Raw genomic sequence first — 18,676 nt, 5'->3', positions numbered from 1 at the left:
GTTCCCATATACTTTGCCTTCCTTCCTGTTACAAAAGATAAACCATCCTTGATCCTAACATCAGTTAGGACACCTGCTTGTATGCTGTATCCCAATCTCTAATCTCCTGCGGGAAATCATACCAGTTCTTAATCCCCTCTCTACATCATCAGTTCCTTCTTCTCCTTTGGATCATTCCCATCAGCATACAAACATACTATATAATATCTACCATCTTAAATAATAACCAACCAACAAAATCCTCCCTTTGACTGCAAATGTCCCTGAAGCTATAGCCCTGTTTCTCCTTCCTCCCCTACCCCTTAGAGCAGCGGTCCCCAACCCTTTCGGCATCATAGACTAGTTTTGTGGAAGACAATTTTTCCATGGACCAGGGGAGGGGGATGGTTTCAGGATGATTCAAGTGCACACATTCAAGCTCACCTCCTGCTGTGCGGCCTGGATCCTAACAGGGCCCGACTGGTACTGGTCCATGGCCCAGAGGCTGGAGACCCTGTCTTAGAACAAAACTCCTCAAAAGGCATTTCTAAATCAATGTCTTTGTCTCCACTCTCTTTCCACTTCACTTGGAAACACACTCCAATAGGGTTTGTTCCCTACCAACTACTGCATACCAAACAGCTCCTGTCAAGGTTACCATGCTAACCACATGGCCAAATCCAGTGGACAACTGTCAGTGCACGTTTTTCTTCACCTATCAGAAGCTTCCCGCCCCCCCCCACAACTGAACATCCCCTTTAATGATCCAATCTAATCAAATTGGATAATCCCCTTTAAACCACTTTTGTTTTATTTTTTAAAAAATATTTATTTATTTTTTAGAGAGAGGGGAAAGGAGGGAGAAAGAGAGGGAGAGAAACATCAATGTGTGGTTGCCTCTTGTGTGCCCCAAATGGCACCCTGGCCTGCAACCCAGGCCTGTGTCCTGACTGGGAATTGAACTGGCGACTCTTTGGTTCACAGGTTGGCACTCAATCCACTGAGCCACACCAGCCAGGGCTAAACCACTTTTATTTCTTGAATTACAGAAACCATGCTCTTAGTTTTCCTTCTGCTTCACTGGCGACTCCTTCTCAGTTGTCTCTGATTTTCCCAGTCTCTCCCAGCTCTCAAGCCTAGAGTTCCAGGGCTCAAAGTTCAGACCTCTCTTCATAGTCTCGCTCATCCACTCGCATAGCTTTCAATAGCATTTATTTACAGAGCATTCATATATTTACTTCTCTACCCTAGGTCTTTTTCTTGAACTCCAGACATATACTAAGTTGTCTATGACTTCTCCACTTCCAGAGTACCTCCCAACTGGTCTTCCTGGTTCCAGCCCTGTCCCTCTGTTGTCTATTCTCCACACAGCACAGTGAGTCAGGGCTACTGAGTACAGTTGCACAGAATAAACACTGCGCAAAGGCTCCTGGTGGAGGGAGAGGAGGGGCCAGCAAGAGCTAAAATCCAGCCCATGCTGTGCTCCCCAAGTCGTAACTGCCCAAAGAAAGGGGCCCCATTTTCTAATTCACATAAAGATATACAGTGAATAGTAGCAACTCTGGCCAGAGTGCCTGATGTCATGCACCCTTGCCTTAAACCGTGTCAGTGACCTCCTCTTATTCAAAGCAAAAGCCAAAGTCCTTAAATGGCCTATACCGTGTAGCCTTTCAGCTGTAACTGTTTATCACTCTCTTTTTACCTGTCCACTCTAGCCACTGGCTTCCCTGCCATTTCCTGAACCTTCCAAGCACTCCTGGCTTAGGAACTTTGTACTTGCTGTTCCCTCTGCCTTGAATGTTCTTTCCTCCTCTGGTGTCACAGCTTATTCCTTCATTTTCTTGTCCCTGCTCAAATGACACATTATTAGAGAAGCTTTCTCTGATTACTATATATAAATTAGCAACTATTTGAAATACCAGCAATCTATTTTGGTATTTTTCTATCACCTCAACCCTCCTTTATTTTTCTCCATAGCACTTAGCACCTGACGTAGTATACATTTATTTATGGTCTTTATACCCCAAACCTCCTTCTATGAAGACAAGAACTCTATTTTATTCCTTGCTGTAATTCTAGTTCCTAAAATAGTACCTGGTGCATGGTAGGCACTCACTATCTGCTGCATGAGTGAATGTCTAAGACTGCAAGAACCTAAATGTCTATGTTTTCAAAAAGAAGCTGGATTTAACTCAGAAATTGGCCTTTTAAGTCAGCAGCTAAGGTGAAAATATATCTTAAAATTACTCTGGAAGATTCCTTTAAATGCTGTCAAGTTTGAGACTGCTATATTTCTCTCAATATGCCCAAAGTGACCATTTATCTTCTAGAATGAAAACAAATGTAGATTCTCTTGTTGAATACGAGAAGTATTTGGTTATGTTAGGCAGTATGAATGAAAAACATGTTTAAACCCTAAAAATCACATACTCAGTGCATTAGAGGCTTAAACTAGAAGAAGCACTTGGAAACAGACTGATGAGGGAATGGCAGATTCCTCTCTCCATATCTTACTTACTATGGGGCCCAGGTTCATTTAGTGGCAAGTTTAAACTATTTAAATGCTTATCTGTTTTTCTTTTTCTTTTTCTCCTGAATGCACAAAGTTGAATTCATTTACATTAAAAGCTTGAGAGTTACTCCCATAAAAAAGTGTGTGTGTGCGTGTATCTTCAAAGAAATCTCTCCATCTCTCAAAATTCCAGTGGAAAGCTTATAATGCAGTTTGAAAGACAATTACAATATTTTGCATATATATATTGCCTAGCATCCAGTAGTAAATCTTTACTTTCATTAGATATTCATTAGAACTATCAGGATTTATTCATTATTTAAAAGCTGAATACGAGAGAAGCCTGGATATGACATCTGTCACTGGTCATCACATGAAGGACCAGTGACGATTTGGTCTGGTTGGATAACAGATAATTCATCCATTAGAAAGACAATCAGGTCACATATTGGGACCTTCAACCTATAAAGTCTAAGAAATACTTAAGATAATTTTCATCACTTTCACCATTTCCAATATTTACTTTCCTAGTAACACTGGTTACAATAAGTGTTACACTCAATTCATAGCATCATGCAGAAGTTAAAGTTAGCTTCATATTCCGAACTTCCAAAAAGAAAAGGCTGTTATTTGCCACTGTGCCTTTAGAATATATTATAAACAGGGGGACTGCAAAGTGTTAAAATAAGAGGAACAATGAACTTGGCCAGAAATGGCCACTTGGCATTTCTTCCCCCTTCCTTTAGCCACCTGTCCAGGTTAGGAATCGACACTGTTTCTGTATTTGCACATTCAAAGAGCATAATACCTGGCTGAGTGCCTGGATTCACTGAAGATACAAAAGTCATCACCATCATCCCAAATTCTACTTGAGGCCTTTCTATTGCCACCGCTGCCGCCACCACCGCTGCCGCCCCCGTGAGATTTACTACTGTGACTCCTGCCTCCTCTTCCTCCTCTAGAAGACCCTTTTCCACTTCCCTTGCCGGGTTTGCCTTTTCTTCTTACTGAAGAGCTCATTTTCACCTGCAAGAGAAAAAAATAATACAGCATCATAAAACCAGGTGAGTATAATAACTCTTTGTTTTCAAAGTTATAGATACACTCTACCTTAAGGAAATAAAGGAAAAATGCACATTTTAAAAGGGTCAGTTTAAGGAAAGCATGGATAAGCTGCTTCATGAAATATTTACAAGCACATCCCTGTCAGTGAATTTCTCTTGCACAGATTTCTCAATCATGGATGTGCGTTGGAAACACACGAAGTTTCAAAACACGCATGCCTAGGCCCCAGTCCTATATTTTGATTTGGTTATATCTGGTATAGAATTTAAAAAGTCTAGTTGAGTAGAGATGTTTTCATTTATTGCAAATGTGATTTGATAAACAAACTTTAAATTTACATATACAATTTCAGAACACAGCCCTGGCTCAGAGATTATGCCTGTGGGGAGTAAAGTTTAGAGATTTTGTATGCAATCCAAGTTAAATTGTTATCAGTTTACAATAAAATGTTAAGATTTTTTAGGTAAACCTCAAGGAAACTACAAAACAAATATAGTAGATATACAAAAAATAAAGAGAAAGGAATAAGAGCATACTACTACAGAAGATCATCAAATCACAAAGGAAGACAGAAAGAGAGAAAGAAAGGAACAATGGATCTATAAAATAGAGGAAACAAGTAATAAAATGGCAAGAGTTAATACTACCTATCAATAATTATTTCAAGTGTAAATAGACTAGATTCTTCAGTCAAAAAACACAGAGTGGCTGAATGGATTAAAAAACAAGAGCCAACTATATGCTCCCTACAGCAGAATAGCCTCAGCTTTCACACACATAGAATGAAAGTGAAGGGATTGAAGAAGATATTCCATGTGAATGGAAACCACAAAGAGAGCAGGGATAGCTATATTTATATCAGACAAATAAACTTTAAGTCAAAATACCTAGGAATAAATTTAACCAAGGAGGTGAAAGACTTGTGCACTGAAAGCCTTAAGACATTGAAAAAAGAAACTGAAGGACACACATAAATGGAGGGATAGTCTGTGCTCGTGAACTGGAAGAATTAATATTGTTAAAATGTTCATACTATCCAATGCAGTCTACAGATTCAATGCAATCCCTATAAAATCCCAAAGGCATTTTTCTCAGAAACAGAACCACCAATTTGTATGTTTGTATGAACATTTCCTAAATTTTGTATGAAAGCACAAAAGACCCCAAATAGCCAAAGCTATCATGAGAAAGAAGAACAAAGCTGGAAGCATCAAACATCCTGATTTCAAACTATATTCAAAAGCTATAGTAATCAAAATACTATGGTATTGGCATAAAAACATATATAAATAAATGGAACACAATAGAGAGCCCAGATACAATCCCACACATATTTGGTCAATTAATTTATAACGAAGGAGCCAAGAATACACACAGGGAAAGGACAGTCTCTTTAATAAATGATGCTGGCAAAATTGGACAGCCACATGAAAAAGAATGAAACTAGACTACTGTCTTACATCACACACAAAAATGAATTCAAAATGGATTAAAGATTTAAATGTAAGACCTGAAACCATAAAACTGGAAGAAAACATAGATGGTAAGCTCTTTGACAGTGGTCTGGGTGAACGGTGGTGTCACGTGCTCAGAACAGGAATACTAGGGAGAAAAAGATGTGTGGGGAGAAAGCCACAGGTTCGGAATGGATATGTTACATTTGAGATGCCTCTAAGATACTGAAATGGAGATGTGTAGAAAGTAATAGGATATACAAGTCTTCGATGAGGGGAAAGGTAAGATTTCCAAATCCTCTAAAAATTTTGTAAAGGAAATATTATTTTCTATATTTTATAGAGGAGGAGACTTGTTTAATGTCATCAATGACAGAAACAAATTCTGGAGACAGGGTTAGCAATGATCCATTTGTGTCCAACCTGAAATTCTTTCCACCATATCATCTCCTGACCGGACCCCCCACCCCGCGCCCCGGCCCCCAACACACACACTTACAATTCAACGGTTTTTGAATTGCTTTTGATAAACTTGCCCCACTGGGATTTGTGCCTGGGTCTTAATTTATAAAGGTGACTGAGTGACAACGGAGAGTTCAATGCCATTGAAAGAAAAGTTAAGTGTTACAGGTCCCCTAAATAGGTGACGCATGCCATGCCACCAGGGACCACAGCGGGAGGTACCAGTGAGGAGACAGAAAGGAGCCAGGAGAAGGCACAGGCCACAGCCTTCCTGGGGGTTCCATGGGAAAGGCAGGGCAGGGCAAACAGTTTAGAGTTGGCTAGTTTGAGTAATTCCAGCAGGCTCTGGGGCACAGGGGACTGTCCCTACATGCCTGGTACCTGGCCCTGGGTTGATTTCGGGCCAGGGGAAGTTAGGAAGTGCAGGGGCTTGTGGACTCCAGATGGGTTGCTGTGCATATGAAAGGCGTGTTCACAGGTCAGTTGATAATTAGCCATCCCTAGGACAAGCAGTTTCTTCCTCACCAGCTGGGTCCTCAATGTGTCAAAACATCATTAAAAAAAAGGAAAAATCCAATGCAAATTTTAAACCATACCACAAATTTCCTGACTCTAGAGCCTCTTAGATAAGACCATCACAAGAAAGGAGTCTGCCTCAAGTTTTTCTGTAAAAACAATAGTAAATACACATACACTTACAAAAATGTAGTCATTAAAAGCTTAACAGATTTAAACAATGGGATGAGCTGAATTCTGTAAAGTTGTGCATTAATAATTATCTATTGTTTCTAAAATTTAGAAAAAGGGAAGGGATATACATATCAGACGGGAAGATCAGAACTTCATTTGAGAAATCATCCAGCCCAGGTAAATTTGTGTAGTAAGAAGCATGAGGAAAAAAGCAAGAAGATACTGTGCTCTTACTTAAAAAAATAAGAGTGGCTAGCCAACGAGACCAAGCCACAGCAAGCTTGCCTCAAGAGTGATCAACAGCTTGTCTCACACCAACCCAGAAAGTGTTGCCTTTACAGCTTGGTCTGAGGTCCGCTCTCAAATTCTGAACGAAGACTTGCTGCCTGCATCCAGTATGTCTCTCCCCACACATTTTCCAGGGAACAGGAATTAGGTTGTATAATCCACATAGATAGACTCTACTATTCTATCCAATTTAGCCTGAAAAGATTCCAATTATCTCTCTTCACCGTGGACACAGGAACCTTAGTTTGGCTCGAAGAGTATCCTTTGTTTCACACCCAAGTTTGCTTCCCAGGAACAGAATCACTAAGCGGGGCGCTCAACACTTGACACACACCACTGCCTTCCAGGCAAATTTCTGACTCCATACTCCAGCTCCAGCACATACCCAGCCCTAGGACGTTTTTTCGAACATGCATCGTCCCCAATTTTCTCCCCCACAGAGCCACTCGGTAAAAGCAGGAGAAGGCAGGAAATGAAACCTGAGCCTCTCCAATCCAACCCCTTTATCTCGTTCCAAACCCGAATTCTGCGCCCCCGCCTCTAGCCTGAGGCTGGTGGACAAGCTCAGCTAGGGACTCCCGCCTCGCCCGATCTCAGGGTCTGAGATCCTGCTGGTCCAGACTCGCCGGACCCAGCCAAGCAGGCTGGATCCCACCAGACCACGTCCATTTCGGCAGAGGGAGGCGGTGGGAGGGTCTACACACTCACAACCAGGGCGACGCAAAGACCACGGACACGGACACAGACACACACCCTTGTCCGCGGAGGGGGCGGCCGTACAGGGCTTGCAACGCTGCTTCCCGGGGCGGCTGTCCGGAAGGAAAGGCTCAGGGCTGAGGGGTCCCGCCGGGATCAGCCTCCCTCACCGATCTCACCTGGAGCTGTTCGGCCGCGGCCCAGCAGCAGCTGCACAGCCCTGGCGCCTCCTGATTGGCTTAGTCTTGGATCCTCGCATTTTAATTTCCGGGTGAAAGGTGCCTGGTTGCCCCAGCAACCGAGATGCACTCTGCGACGATTTAGCTCTTGGTTCCCTCTTCACCGCAGAGCTGGCGACTCCGGGGGAATCCCTGAGTCCAGAAAAGCTCTCCAGCATCTCTCTGGGAAGTGAGTGGCCCTCCTCCCAACGCTCCGAGCGGGGAAGGGCTCCTTTAAACAGAATTCGCGTTGCCGCAGAGCTCGGTTCCTGGTAACTCCGGTGCCGGTGTGACATATTTCCTGAACGTCTACACAGAGGGTGGTGTGGGGGGCGCGGAGAGCCTCTGACCTAAGGATCAGGAGATTGGGATTGTAGCTCTGATTCGGCCGCTGATTTGCTGTTTGTGACAATTTAGGCAAGTGCCGACCTCTTTGGGTTTCAGTTTCCTTTGTGCTCCAGGCGATCTCGGTCTCATAGGTCCGTTCCTTCTAGCTCTAACATTCCAAATTTTGGAATGTGGAACCATTTAAGAGCAATTGAAAACAGTTCAGTTTCTTGTATAATCAAGTTAAATGCTCTGTATTTAACGATTGCTTTCCGAGTGTCATTTATTCGCTAGGCGTTCCATTCCTACTAGTAAGTGCTAATTACTGCGCTGTACACTAGGGTGACGACTAACCGTTGATCCCTGACCTAGACGAGCAGGGGGTATCGTGGTGGGCGATTCTGGTAAAAACAGTTTTTTGGTTTTTGTTTTTAATAGGGCCCTACGTGTTATGACAGGGATAGGCCCAGAGTATTGTGGGGGCTCCTCGAGGAATTTGGGGGTGAGGGGAGATAAGAAAGGCTTTGCTCAGGTAATACCTCTGTTTTTCTTTGTGACTCTTTCTGGGAAACCTTGTATTCCAGTTCGCTAATTTACTTTTCAATCATATCTTTGCTATTCAGCCCTTCTAAGGGGTTTTATTTTATCAATTATATACTTCCTAGGCTGCTCATTTGTTGTTTCTCATAACTACCTGTTCCTGTCTCTCTGGGGATGTATTTCAAAGTGTTCTACCCATTGTGTTATTAATTCTATTTCCTCAGAGGGGATGAGCCTCTAGCTTCTCTCTCCTGGCGCCTAAATTAAAAATGCCAGTTCTCTTGCTTCACCCATAGAGATTCTGATTCAGCAGTACAGGGTGGAGTCTAGGAATTTGCAAGCATCCTAGGTGATTCCGATGCATGGGTCACACTTTGGGTAACATTCTAGTAGACTCTATTGTCCTAGAAATGAGAGTTTATTTGATTTTTCATCATATATGTTTCTTTCTGTATTGGAAAAATTTAGTTTTGTTTTAGTTCCCTAAATGTCCCAGTGATCTGAGACATAGGTTCACCCCAGTGCTTGGTTTCTTTCTTCCTTGTTCACCGGGTCTCGGTTCCAGTCTAATTCTGTTTGGACACCCTCACCTTCATCCCTCTTCATGTACTATCCTTATTTTCTGTTTTTCTCCTTCTGCCAAATCAGAGATTTCCTTACTCTACCTCATCTGTGAGACAATCAATACATCATATAGGCTACCCAAGAGAAATGAAAAACATATGTCAGTATAAAAACTTAATGTCCGTAGCAGTATTATTTATAGTAGCCAAAACTGGAGACAACTCAGCTGTCCATCAACTAAAGAATGATAAACAAATGTGTTATTTCTGTACAATGGACTATTATTTGTCAATACATGGATGAACCTTGAAAACATTATGCTAAGTAAAAGAAGCCAATCATAAAGGACTACAGATTGTATGATTTCATATATATGAAATGTCCAGGATATGCAAATTCATAGAGAAAGAAAGTTGATTAGTGGTGGCCAGGGGCTGGGGTGGGGTGGGTGTGGGGGAATTAAGGGGGTGGAGAATAGCTGCGCATGGGCACATGATTTCTTTTTGGGTGATTAAAATATTTTAAAATTAGATTGTAGTGATAGTTACACAACTCTGAATATTCTAAAAATATTGAATTATATACTTCTAAAGTGTATGTTTTGTGGTATATGAATTATATATTGATAAAGCTGTTATAACAAATAAATAAAAATGGATCATCTATACAAAATTGTTTATTTCCTAAGAACCCTAACACTGCGTAATAGAATGTCAAGTAAGTATGGTATGCTTGTGATCATATGAAGTGGGTCTATTTGGCTTGCTCTTAAAGCATAGTTGTTATAGGTCTTATGACATAAAAATATTTGTTTATGTGACTTTCCCTAAATCTTTTGAAACAGCTGCAGAAGTGTTTAAGATAAACTTTATTTTTCCAAATGGAGACAAGTATGGTAAGCATACGTTTCAATTACTTTTTCTATACAGACTAAAATTAAATAGCTTAGGAGTAAAAAAAAAAATGAATTGTAACATTTTATAAAACTACTATTGGGATATTAACTCCATTAAATAAAATAATATAGATGAACAGATTTTAAGTGTATTCTAGTGTTAAGTCTAGGCAGTATGTCTTGCTAACTTATGGGATCTGTCAGTCTTCCTGGTCTTTGGGTCTCAAGGATTATAAGGCCCTCTGATTCCTCATCTCTGGTCTCATCGGTTTTAGTGGTAGGGATCCAAAGAGACCCATATGTGTAGTTGTGATAAGGCCTGAATGTAAATACTTTATTATTTAGTCAAACAGGGTTCCCACTTATACTTCAGTATTTCTCTCTTGTTTAGATGGCGATTGTACAAGAACACCTTCTGGAATCTTTGAGAGAAATGGAATAGGTATTCATACCACTCCTAATGGGATTGTCTACAGAGGAAACTGGAAAGATGACAAGGTATTATTTTGGTTTGAATGCTGAGAGTGAATAAGTAAACCTATTAATTAAATGATTCCAGGAATTTCTCCACTAATCAAAAACACGTATGAGAAGACTATACAACAAAAAAACAAATGATTATATTTAATACAATATATATGAACATACACGTAACATTAAACATATGCAGAGAGCTAGTCATTATCATCTTTCTCATCTCCAATTCATTGAGTAAACCTAAACTCATTAAATAATTTTCTAATTTAATCCTCAAAGCAAACTCATGAGATAGGTACCATTAATACTCCTCTCTTACAAATGAGGTAAATCAGCCCCAGGTTTTTTGCCCAGCTAATAAGTGATGAAACAAGAATGTATACCCAGGTCTGCTTGAATACAATTTTTTTTAAAAAGATCTTAATTATTTATTTTTAGGGAGATGGGAAGGGGAGGAGGGAGAGGGAGAAAAACATTGATGTGTGAGAGAAACATCGTTCAGTTGCCTCTCACACACCCGTAACCCCAGGCCTTGTCTGCAACCCAGACCTGTGCCCTGACCAGGAATCAAACCAGTGACCTTTCGGTTGTGGTTTGCAGAAGGACGCCCAACACCGAGCCACTCCAGTCAGGGCTGAATACAACTTTTGTTCTTACCAACTTTGTACTGTTTCCTCAGCTAACTATACTGGTTGCCCTTTAAGATTTTTGATAATTCAAGGTATCTCAAGGACCCCTGTTATCATCATCATGGTATTTAAACCATGATGGCAAGTGCCCCAGATCAGGAACATTTGACTTGGGGGGAGAGGCTTCACAGAAAGATGCATATAAAGGAAAGTTATTAAAATGTCTTATTTTTTATGGAAACAAAGAGTAATACAATGATAGATTAACTAATCCCTAAATAGGTAATAGACATATGTGTTCATTTTCAAAGTGTTCTGGGGAAACTGAAGATTAGCTACTGAGGTAATTTCCTTTGTTACAAACAGATGAATGGTTTTGGAAGACTTGAACATTTTTCTGGAGCAGTATATGAAGGACACTTTAAAGACAATATGTTTCATGGACTGGGGACTTATACGTTCCCAAATGGGGCAAAGTACACGGGAAATTTCAATGAAAATAGGTAAGCTTAAAATAAAAATCACTGTAGTTCTTTGTAAAAGATTTTTTAAAAAAAATTATTAATTTATTTAAACTGTATTTATTTATTTTTAGAGAGGGGGAGGGAGGGAGAAAGGGAGAAAAAGTGTATGGTTGCTTCTTGAGTGCCCCCTACTGGGGGCCTGGCCCCTCAACCTAGGCTTGTGCCCTGACTGGGAGTCAAACTGTGACCCTTTGTCCAGCGCTCAGTCCACTGAGGCCCACCAGCCAGGGCTATAAGAGATTCTTTTCAGGTGTGTTTGCTTAGGTATTATATTTAGTTAATGCTAAATATTCTTTTGTAATATATTTTGTTAAAATATATAAAATTATTTAGTAAGAAATGTTGGGTTATTTTTTTAGGGAGAAAAAAATTTTATGAGATCCTAAGACTATCATGAGCCTTCTAAAGAAAATATCATTTATGTCGATAATCTATTAGACTTTTCATTTATTTCCTCTTGAACTCCTCTTTTTGTATAAAATTTTTTGCAGTTAGTTTGGAAATGAAAAGCTTATTGCAATTATTGAGAAAATTTAAGCCAAAAATTACTTTTACTTGAAATATGTTGTTCAATTTTTAAAAAGCAGCCTTGGGGATAGTGTCATAATCATTTATCTCATTTTGACCAGACATGTGTGTACATTTTTACTAGGCTAATTTTAAAGATGTACACAAAATTAGTTAATTTTCAAATTGTAGAAAAATATTTACTTTACATGCTTAATCTTTACACTGAGTATTATGCCATGTCATCCAGAGTTCATGTTCATTTATAGATGCCTCTTTATTATTTCCAGAGTTGAAATGCAGCCTAATTGTTATGAGGTGATTGATTTGAATACATTTTGAGGAGGGCAGAAAGGTGTCCACTTATATTGACTCCAAGTCTGCAATGATAACACATAAACTTTTCCCAGTATGTTAACAAAGGGGGAAAAATCTAACCCATGGAATAAAGGTCTGTTTGTTTAAGTGAAGAGCATTTTTATCACTCCAAAGAGTCCAAGGAATCACCAGCACAAAACACAGAACCCTAAATGTAGTTGATGGTCAATAAATATTTGTTTTATAAATAAATGACCTAATATAAACTTTTTGTCTTTAAACTATTTGGGTTTTGTGTAAACTTAACATGTGTGAACCTAAAATCTTGTACACCAGAATTTTTATGATGACAGTGTTCATCTGAAATAGTAATATTAATACTTTGTTTTTTGGTAGGATATGAAAACAGGGTGCTGGGTTTTAAATCAAAGTCTGAAAATGGAAAGCTATAATTCTTCAGGCATAGTATATAATATGTCACAGACTAGACAGTCTTACACTTAGATGATAAATTCTTGGTCTTCGTTAATGAACAAACTTATTTTTTACTATTGCAGGGTGGAAGGTGAAGGACAATACACTGACATCCAAGGACTAGAATGGTGTGGTAACTTTCACTTCACAGCTGCTCCAGGCCTGAGACTAAAGCTCCACATGTAGATAATCTGCATTAAAGTTTTAATGTGCTAGTTGAAGCTTTTAGTTGTAAGGAAAACAAGTCTGTCATCTGAAATAACCTCATACACCATCTCTCTATTATTAATTTTGCCAATAAAGCCATCCTTCACTTATGCTCTTTTGAACTTTATTTTCATCATCATATAATTAGTTTAAAATAAATTATGTGAGTCAGTTGGGAGTTTGCTTATTTTAACAGCAAAACTATCCAAATCATGGCAAAGTCTATTTCCAATCCTGTGCCTGAATTTTGTCATTTTTAAAAAGTATATCTATGTATTAAAGGAAACTATCAAGAAAATGAAAAGATCGCCGTGGCCACTAGCTCGGTTGGTTAGAGAGCTATCCTGATAAGGCTGGGGATTTGATCCCTAGGCAGGGCATATGCAAGAGCCAACCAATGAATGCATAAATAAGTGGAATAACAAATCGATGTCTCTCTCTCTCTCTTTCTCTCTCTCTCTCTCTCAAAATCAATATAAAAAAAGAAAATGAAAAGGTAATCCACAGAATGGGAGAAAATATTTGGAGATTGCATATCTGATAAAGGTTTGGTTTCCAGAATATATAAGTAACTCATATATGAATATATAACTAAAAAGATAACCCAATTAATAAATGGGCAAGGCATTTAAATAGACATTTCCTCAAAGAAAAAAGTATGTCTAGTAAGCAAATGAAAAGATGCTCAACATCATTACTCTTTAGAGAAATGTGAATTACACCCACAATAAGATACTACTTCACAATCACAAGGATGACTCTAGTTAAAAAGGCAGATAAAGTTGGGCAAGGTTGTAGAGAAATTAGAAACTTCAAACATTTCTGGTGGGAATGGAGAGCCGCTGTGGAAAAGAGTTTCTCAAAAAGTAAGACATGTAGTTACCATGTGACCCAGCTGTTCCGAAGTATATACCCAAGAGAATGACTTGTAGAGGAATGTCCCTTGCAGCATTATTCATAACAGCCCAATACTGGAAACAAACCAAATGTCCGTCATCTAATAAATGGAAAATCAAAGGTGGATCCATACAATGGAATAGTATTCAGCCATAAAAAGGATGGAGTACTGATACATGCTACAACATGAATGAACCTTGCAAACATTGTACTAAGTGAAAGAATCCAGTCACAAAGGCCACGTTATGTATGGCTGATTTGTGAAACGTCTAGTAGGTCAGTGGCTGCCGGGGGAGGGAGGAATTGGGAGGCGTGGGGTTTCGTTTCTGAGTGATGAAACACGTCCTTGAATTAATGGTGATGGTTACACAACCTTGTGAATACTAAAAACCACTGAATTGTTCACATTAAAAAGGCAAATTTTGCTTATGGTATGTGAATCACATCTCAATTTTCTCTGAAGTAGATCTTTGTGTTCTCACATAGTCTATGGCTAGAAAGCTCTTTACCTTCTACATAAATTTTTTCAATGACCAAAACAGTACATGGCAGCTATGCATTAAAAACTCCAATAAAGACCTGACTGTTTTTGCTGAAACTATTATTCTAAAGCTGACAAAAAAAAAAAAAATGGTGCATGCAGTAGATAACGTCTATATCATATTTTTTTCATTCAAAATCTTACTAAATTTGTATTTTTCAATATATCATTGCCAAAAAATTTTTAAAAATCTTTACTATTGATCTGTGTTGAAATGTATTTTAAAATACTAACATAAAAATGGTATTTTGTTAGTTTTTATAATAATAGCTTTATTTAATTTCAAAATACCCTGTTTATTAGTGTTCAAAGATACAGTTTAAAAATTAGACCTTTTTGGATTTGTTGCTTAGCATTAACTGATATTCTTTTAGAATTAAATATTATCATACTGGAATTTACAAGGAGACAAACACTGGACAGAGTAAGATAAGGTGAGAGGGTGCTTTTCAGGAGCAGGACATGTAATGCAAATTCAGAACTTCTGGAAAATATAAAACATATCTGCTTTACTGCAAATTAAATTTTCCCCAATATTTTTTGAATTATTTAAAGTAGCAAGATACATACTTTGCTTTTAAAATCTTTAACTTTACTGATAATTAAATAACTTTTCAATGCTCAAGTTTCCAGTTTTCTAAGATACCAAAGTGATCTCCTATGGACAGTTTTCTTTCTTTTACTCTGTGAAACTAAACACAGTTCAGTTATTTGATTAGTTGATGCTAGAATTTGACCTGGAGCTTATATAATTAGAAGAGACACTAGTTTTCCTCATTTAAAAGCCTAGTTAGCATATGACAGTCTCGTTTCTGGGGAAGTCAAACCTCTCTACGGCTTCTTTTTATAACCCTTAAGTTAATTCAGAATCCAGATAAGCCTTGATCCAAGGATGATATAACCACAGCAAGCACCATGGGGTAAGTGTGTGCTTTTATGTGCTTTGAGAGGCATTGAGAGGAGAAATAATTTCATAAGAGAAGAAAGTCTATCAATTCTCAGTAATTTTGATTCAAAATATGGTAATATTAAGTTAGCCATTTAAAGAAATATCTTTTTATTCAAAGTTATAACAATTTGTAAAACATTCATTTTCTTGCTTAGCTTAAAAATTATGTCATAATCTGCCTTTATAAATTGTCAACTAAACATTTGGGGACTGAAGAGTTTTGCGTATTTATATATTTAATTGAAGCTGAGTTAAATTTTGACAGCAAGCTTAAAGAATGATAGGGTTTTTTATTTACAAGGCAAATAAATCCAATGTTTCTTTAGGATTAAGAATAAGAAATGAAAAAGATTAGGAATGAACAGAAAAGGGTAAAAGAGTTCACTCTATATACAGAAAAATGTGTACTAATTAATTACACAGGGACATTAGTGAATCTTCATTCTAAACTCTTTGCAGGATTTGCAGGGTTTTTGGAGCAGGATGACAATTGGGTTTCACTTGAAAGTTTTACTTACATGAGAATAGTATTCCATAATAATTAGTATTAGAATTATATGGGGTTTTTTTAATGATAAAACAATAGTATACTGAAAATATTAAAATTCATTTTTATTACTTTTGTCTTTTTAAATAGCTCCTTTCAAATCAAAATTATATTGCTGCAAGTGATGTAGCCATTTCATTGAAGGCACTTCTAAAGGATTTACCATAAATAATCAGAAATTTATATGAGAGAAATAACTTTTTGACACATTTATTCTAAAGTTTCCATGAATTTAATTAACACCTACATTTTTGTTAATACTATGGGCTCTGAAAATGCAATCTAAACCAGTTTGAAACCTCAGAGCCTTTTGAAAAGAATATGATCATACTATTGTTAACTTTCAATACAAATATGAAGGTTAACAGATAAGTGCATTGTACCAACTTCACATACATCTGTCTCTCTCCCACCTCTCTTCTTTTTTTCTTTAATGGTAGTAGTTTTTAACCTTTATGGGGTCAAGGATCACTTTAAGAATCTTCCGGTACCAGCCCACCCCCTTTACAAAAAAATGTAAAATCACACAAAATTTTCCATGCAATTTCAGGGGATTTACAGATGGCCCAAATCTAATCTATGGACCCCAGGTTAAGAACCTTTGATTGTGAATTTTAGGACTGGAGTATGAGTTGCTGAATATTTTTCTTAGTTTCTGGAGATTTATAAAATATAAAAGCCTTTAGGTTAATAATTCTGGCTAATTTTCTGTCAGGGACAACATTGAAGATGATGATTCTCACATTGATCACCTCTCAAGACACACACACACACACACACACACACACACTCAACTTGGCAGTGAATCACAATTTACCAATATCCATAGTTTTGACAATCACATTGCTGCTGCTTGTCCCCAGTGACGTGGTTAATCATTTGTGCTGACAAGAGTGCCAGGAAGCACCCTGGGAGTCATGGAAGGAAAAAATCCTCATTATTTTATTTTTAATGTGCTTTCAGTGCCCCAAATAAGGTGAACTAAACCATGAATTGCTAGATTTTACACAAGACACTCTTCTAATTGGTAGGTTCAGGATTATTTTGTTGCCTACTCCTGCCCTTACTCAGAAAAGAGGTTAGTATTAGCACCCAGTTAAGTTTCCTAAAATAATCAGGAAAATGAAAAGAGGAAGCTGCAGCTGATCAGATGTTCAAATTTGTTTATTTGAGAAACTCTGTAGAATTTATCCCCTGAAAATGAGGAAGCAGTTATTTAGGATTTTTTTAGGGGGAGTTAGGGTTAGTTATCGCGAAGCTATTTGAGAATCCAGTTCCTTTATATGGGTCTATGCCGGTTCTTTCCCTTTTTCTGCAGGCTATGCCGGCCTGGTTTTAGTGAGAAATGAAGAGGTAAAGAGAAAATTCTTATACACTCTAGAAAGTCTTTCCTCTTAAATTTTCACTGGATTTTTTTGTGGAGTTTGTGGGTTGGTGGGGTGGGTAGAGTTATCGAATAAGGGTGGGTAAAAGTATAATTGGGGAAAAGTGGAAGGATCTTCCTTGTACGGTACCCAGACACCTGCTATTTACCATGACACCTGGAAAAGAGATGAGCAATGGAAAAGAAGGGAAGGTTGCATTTCTTTCCTAAGATACTTTTCAATACTCTTTCTCCATCTCCTAGCAATTACTCAGCACACTCCCGATTGCTGGGGGGAAAAGGCTCTGCTGAAATTGCAGAACCAATTAAATTCACTGTTAAAGCATGTTCAGCCTTTTTTAGTTTTCCAGTTCAAATAAGTGCAAAAAATTTTTAAAAATTCTTTAGTGGATATATTCTCCACTTGCAAATCTGAGAATTACAATCCAACTCTTTTTCCTGAGCAAAGCAGACATGTAACACATGCAGTAGCTTTGAAATGTTGCTTCTCTCTGTGCCTTCCTTTCCTTCCTACCCTAATTCAGGTCACTGGTACCTTTAACTTGGATTATTAAATGAGCGCACTCGCAGGCCTCTTTGCGGCCCGTCTTTCTTATAAAGTGCCATAATAGACATCTTCTTACTGAAGATATGTGATCCGGTCTCCCTTGCTTAAAAACTTTCAGTGACTCCTTATTCTCTCCACTGCAGAACAGCCTTCAAAGAAGACATTCACTGCCCCGTATCTGTCCCCAGTCTACCTGTCTAGCCTTACCTCCTACTCTACCCTCGATGCCCCCTAGGATCCCTAAATCCACCTATGCCTTGTAACTTTCTGCCTCTATTCCTTTGTGGATCCTCTTTCTATCATTTCTACATATTGTTCAAAGCCCAGTTCAAATACTATTTTCATCATGAAACGTTCTCTGATCCCCACAACTGGAACTCCTCTGAAAACTTTAGGCACGTTTTACTTTTCTCATTGCATTTGTCACAATTTATCACATTCATGTGTCTCATCTTTCCTACTAGATTGTAAGCTCCTTGAAGAGGAACAATGTCAATTTTATAATTCTCCCAGCACATGACAGGGTGCCTTTTACATAGCATGTGCTTAATAAATGCTTATTAAATTGAAATCAACTGTTTTTTTCCTATAATCCCCAAAGAAAGCTAAAGACAATTTTAGCCAAACTTTCTTTTTTCTTCCCCAATAGAGCAGCACCATTTTCCAATATCTCAGAGTTAAAATTCTTATCTGAAGAGCTCAAGTGAGTGTAATATCCAAAATATGAGTGATGAAGGGGAGAAAGGGCAAAAACAAGGACTGGAGAGACACATTAGAGGCTTTTGAAGAATGAAGAATCTGCTAATAAACAGAAAGCACACATATGCTCAAAGGAAATGAAAAAAAAGTTTCAAGAATCAGAAATGATTCTTGGTTCTAAACAACCTAGAGTGTCAGCATATAGGTTGGATTTACCTGTATATCATAGAAAATCAGAATAATAGTGGCTTAAATAAGCTAGAAAAGCTTATTTCTCTTATTTCTC

General features: G+C 38.2%; 3 protein-coding genes across 8 annotated transcripts in view; 2 read left to right on the top strand and 1 right to left on the bottom strand.

Annotated features, from left to right (window-relative positions):
* The window catches only part of DHX57 (DExH-box helicase 57), a 49,501-nt gene extending 45,793 nt beyond the window's left edge, over positions 1 to 3,708 (bottom strand). Inside the window, exon 1 of the mRNA XM_054567619.1 lies at positions 3,300 to 3,708. Within this exon, the coding sequence (XP_054423594.1) occupies positions 3,300 to 3,673 (374 nt within the window). The 5' untranslated portion in view covers positions 3,674 to 3,708. The remainder of the gene's footprint in view (positions 1 to 3,299) is intronic.
* A 4,105-nt stretch (positions 3,709 to 7,813) lies between these two features.
* On the top strand, positions 7,814 to 12,918 carry MORN2 (MORN repeat containing 2). The gene is made up of 5 exons (XM_054567617.1): positions 7,814 to 7,911; positions 9,640 to 9,690; positions 10,082 to 10,188; positions 11,163 to 11,299; positions 12,703 to 12,918. Exons 1-5 carry the CDS (start codon positions 7,881 to 7,883, stop codon positions 12,803 to 12,805), a joined length of 429 nt encoding a protein of 142 aa, XP_054423592.1. The 5' UTR covers positions 7,814 to 7,880; the 3' UTR covers positions 12,806 to 12,918.
* Positions 12,919 to 15,062: 2,144 nt separating this feature from the next.
* Positions 15,063 to 18,676, top strand: part of ARHGEF33 (Rho guanine nucleotide exchange factor 33) — a 76,096-nt gene continuing 72,482 nt past the window's right edge. For all 6 annotated transcript variants that reach the window (XM_054567593.1, XM_054567591.1, XM_054567604.1 and 3 more), the window contains exon 1: positions 15,063 to 15,184. The gene's annotated coding sequence lies outside the window, so the exon portion shown is untranslated. The remainder of the gene's footprint in view (positions 15,185 to 18,676) is intronic.

The sequence above is a fragment of the Pteronotus mesoamericanus genome, unplaced genomic scaffold, assembly GCF_021234165.1.
Source record: "Pteronotus mesoamericanus isolate MK-2021 breed Mesoamerican mustached bat unplaced genomic scaffold, CSHL_Meso_final contig_101, whole genome shotgun sequence".
Classification (NCBI taxonomy): Eukaryota; Metazoa; Chordata; class Mammalia; order Chiroptera; family Mormoopidae; genus Pteronotus; species Pteronotus mesoamericanus.
Note: the sequence above shows the minus strand (reverse complement) of the source record. Positions and strands in the feature narration are given on the sequence as shown.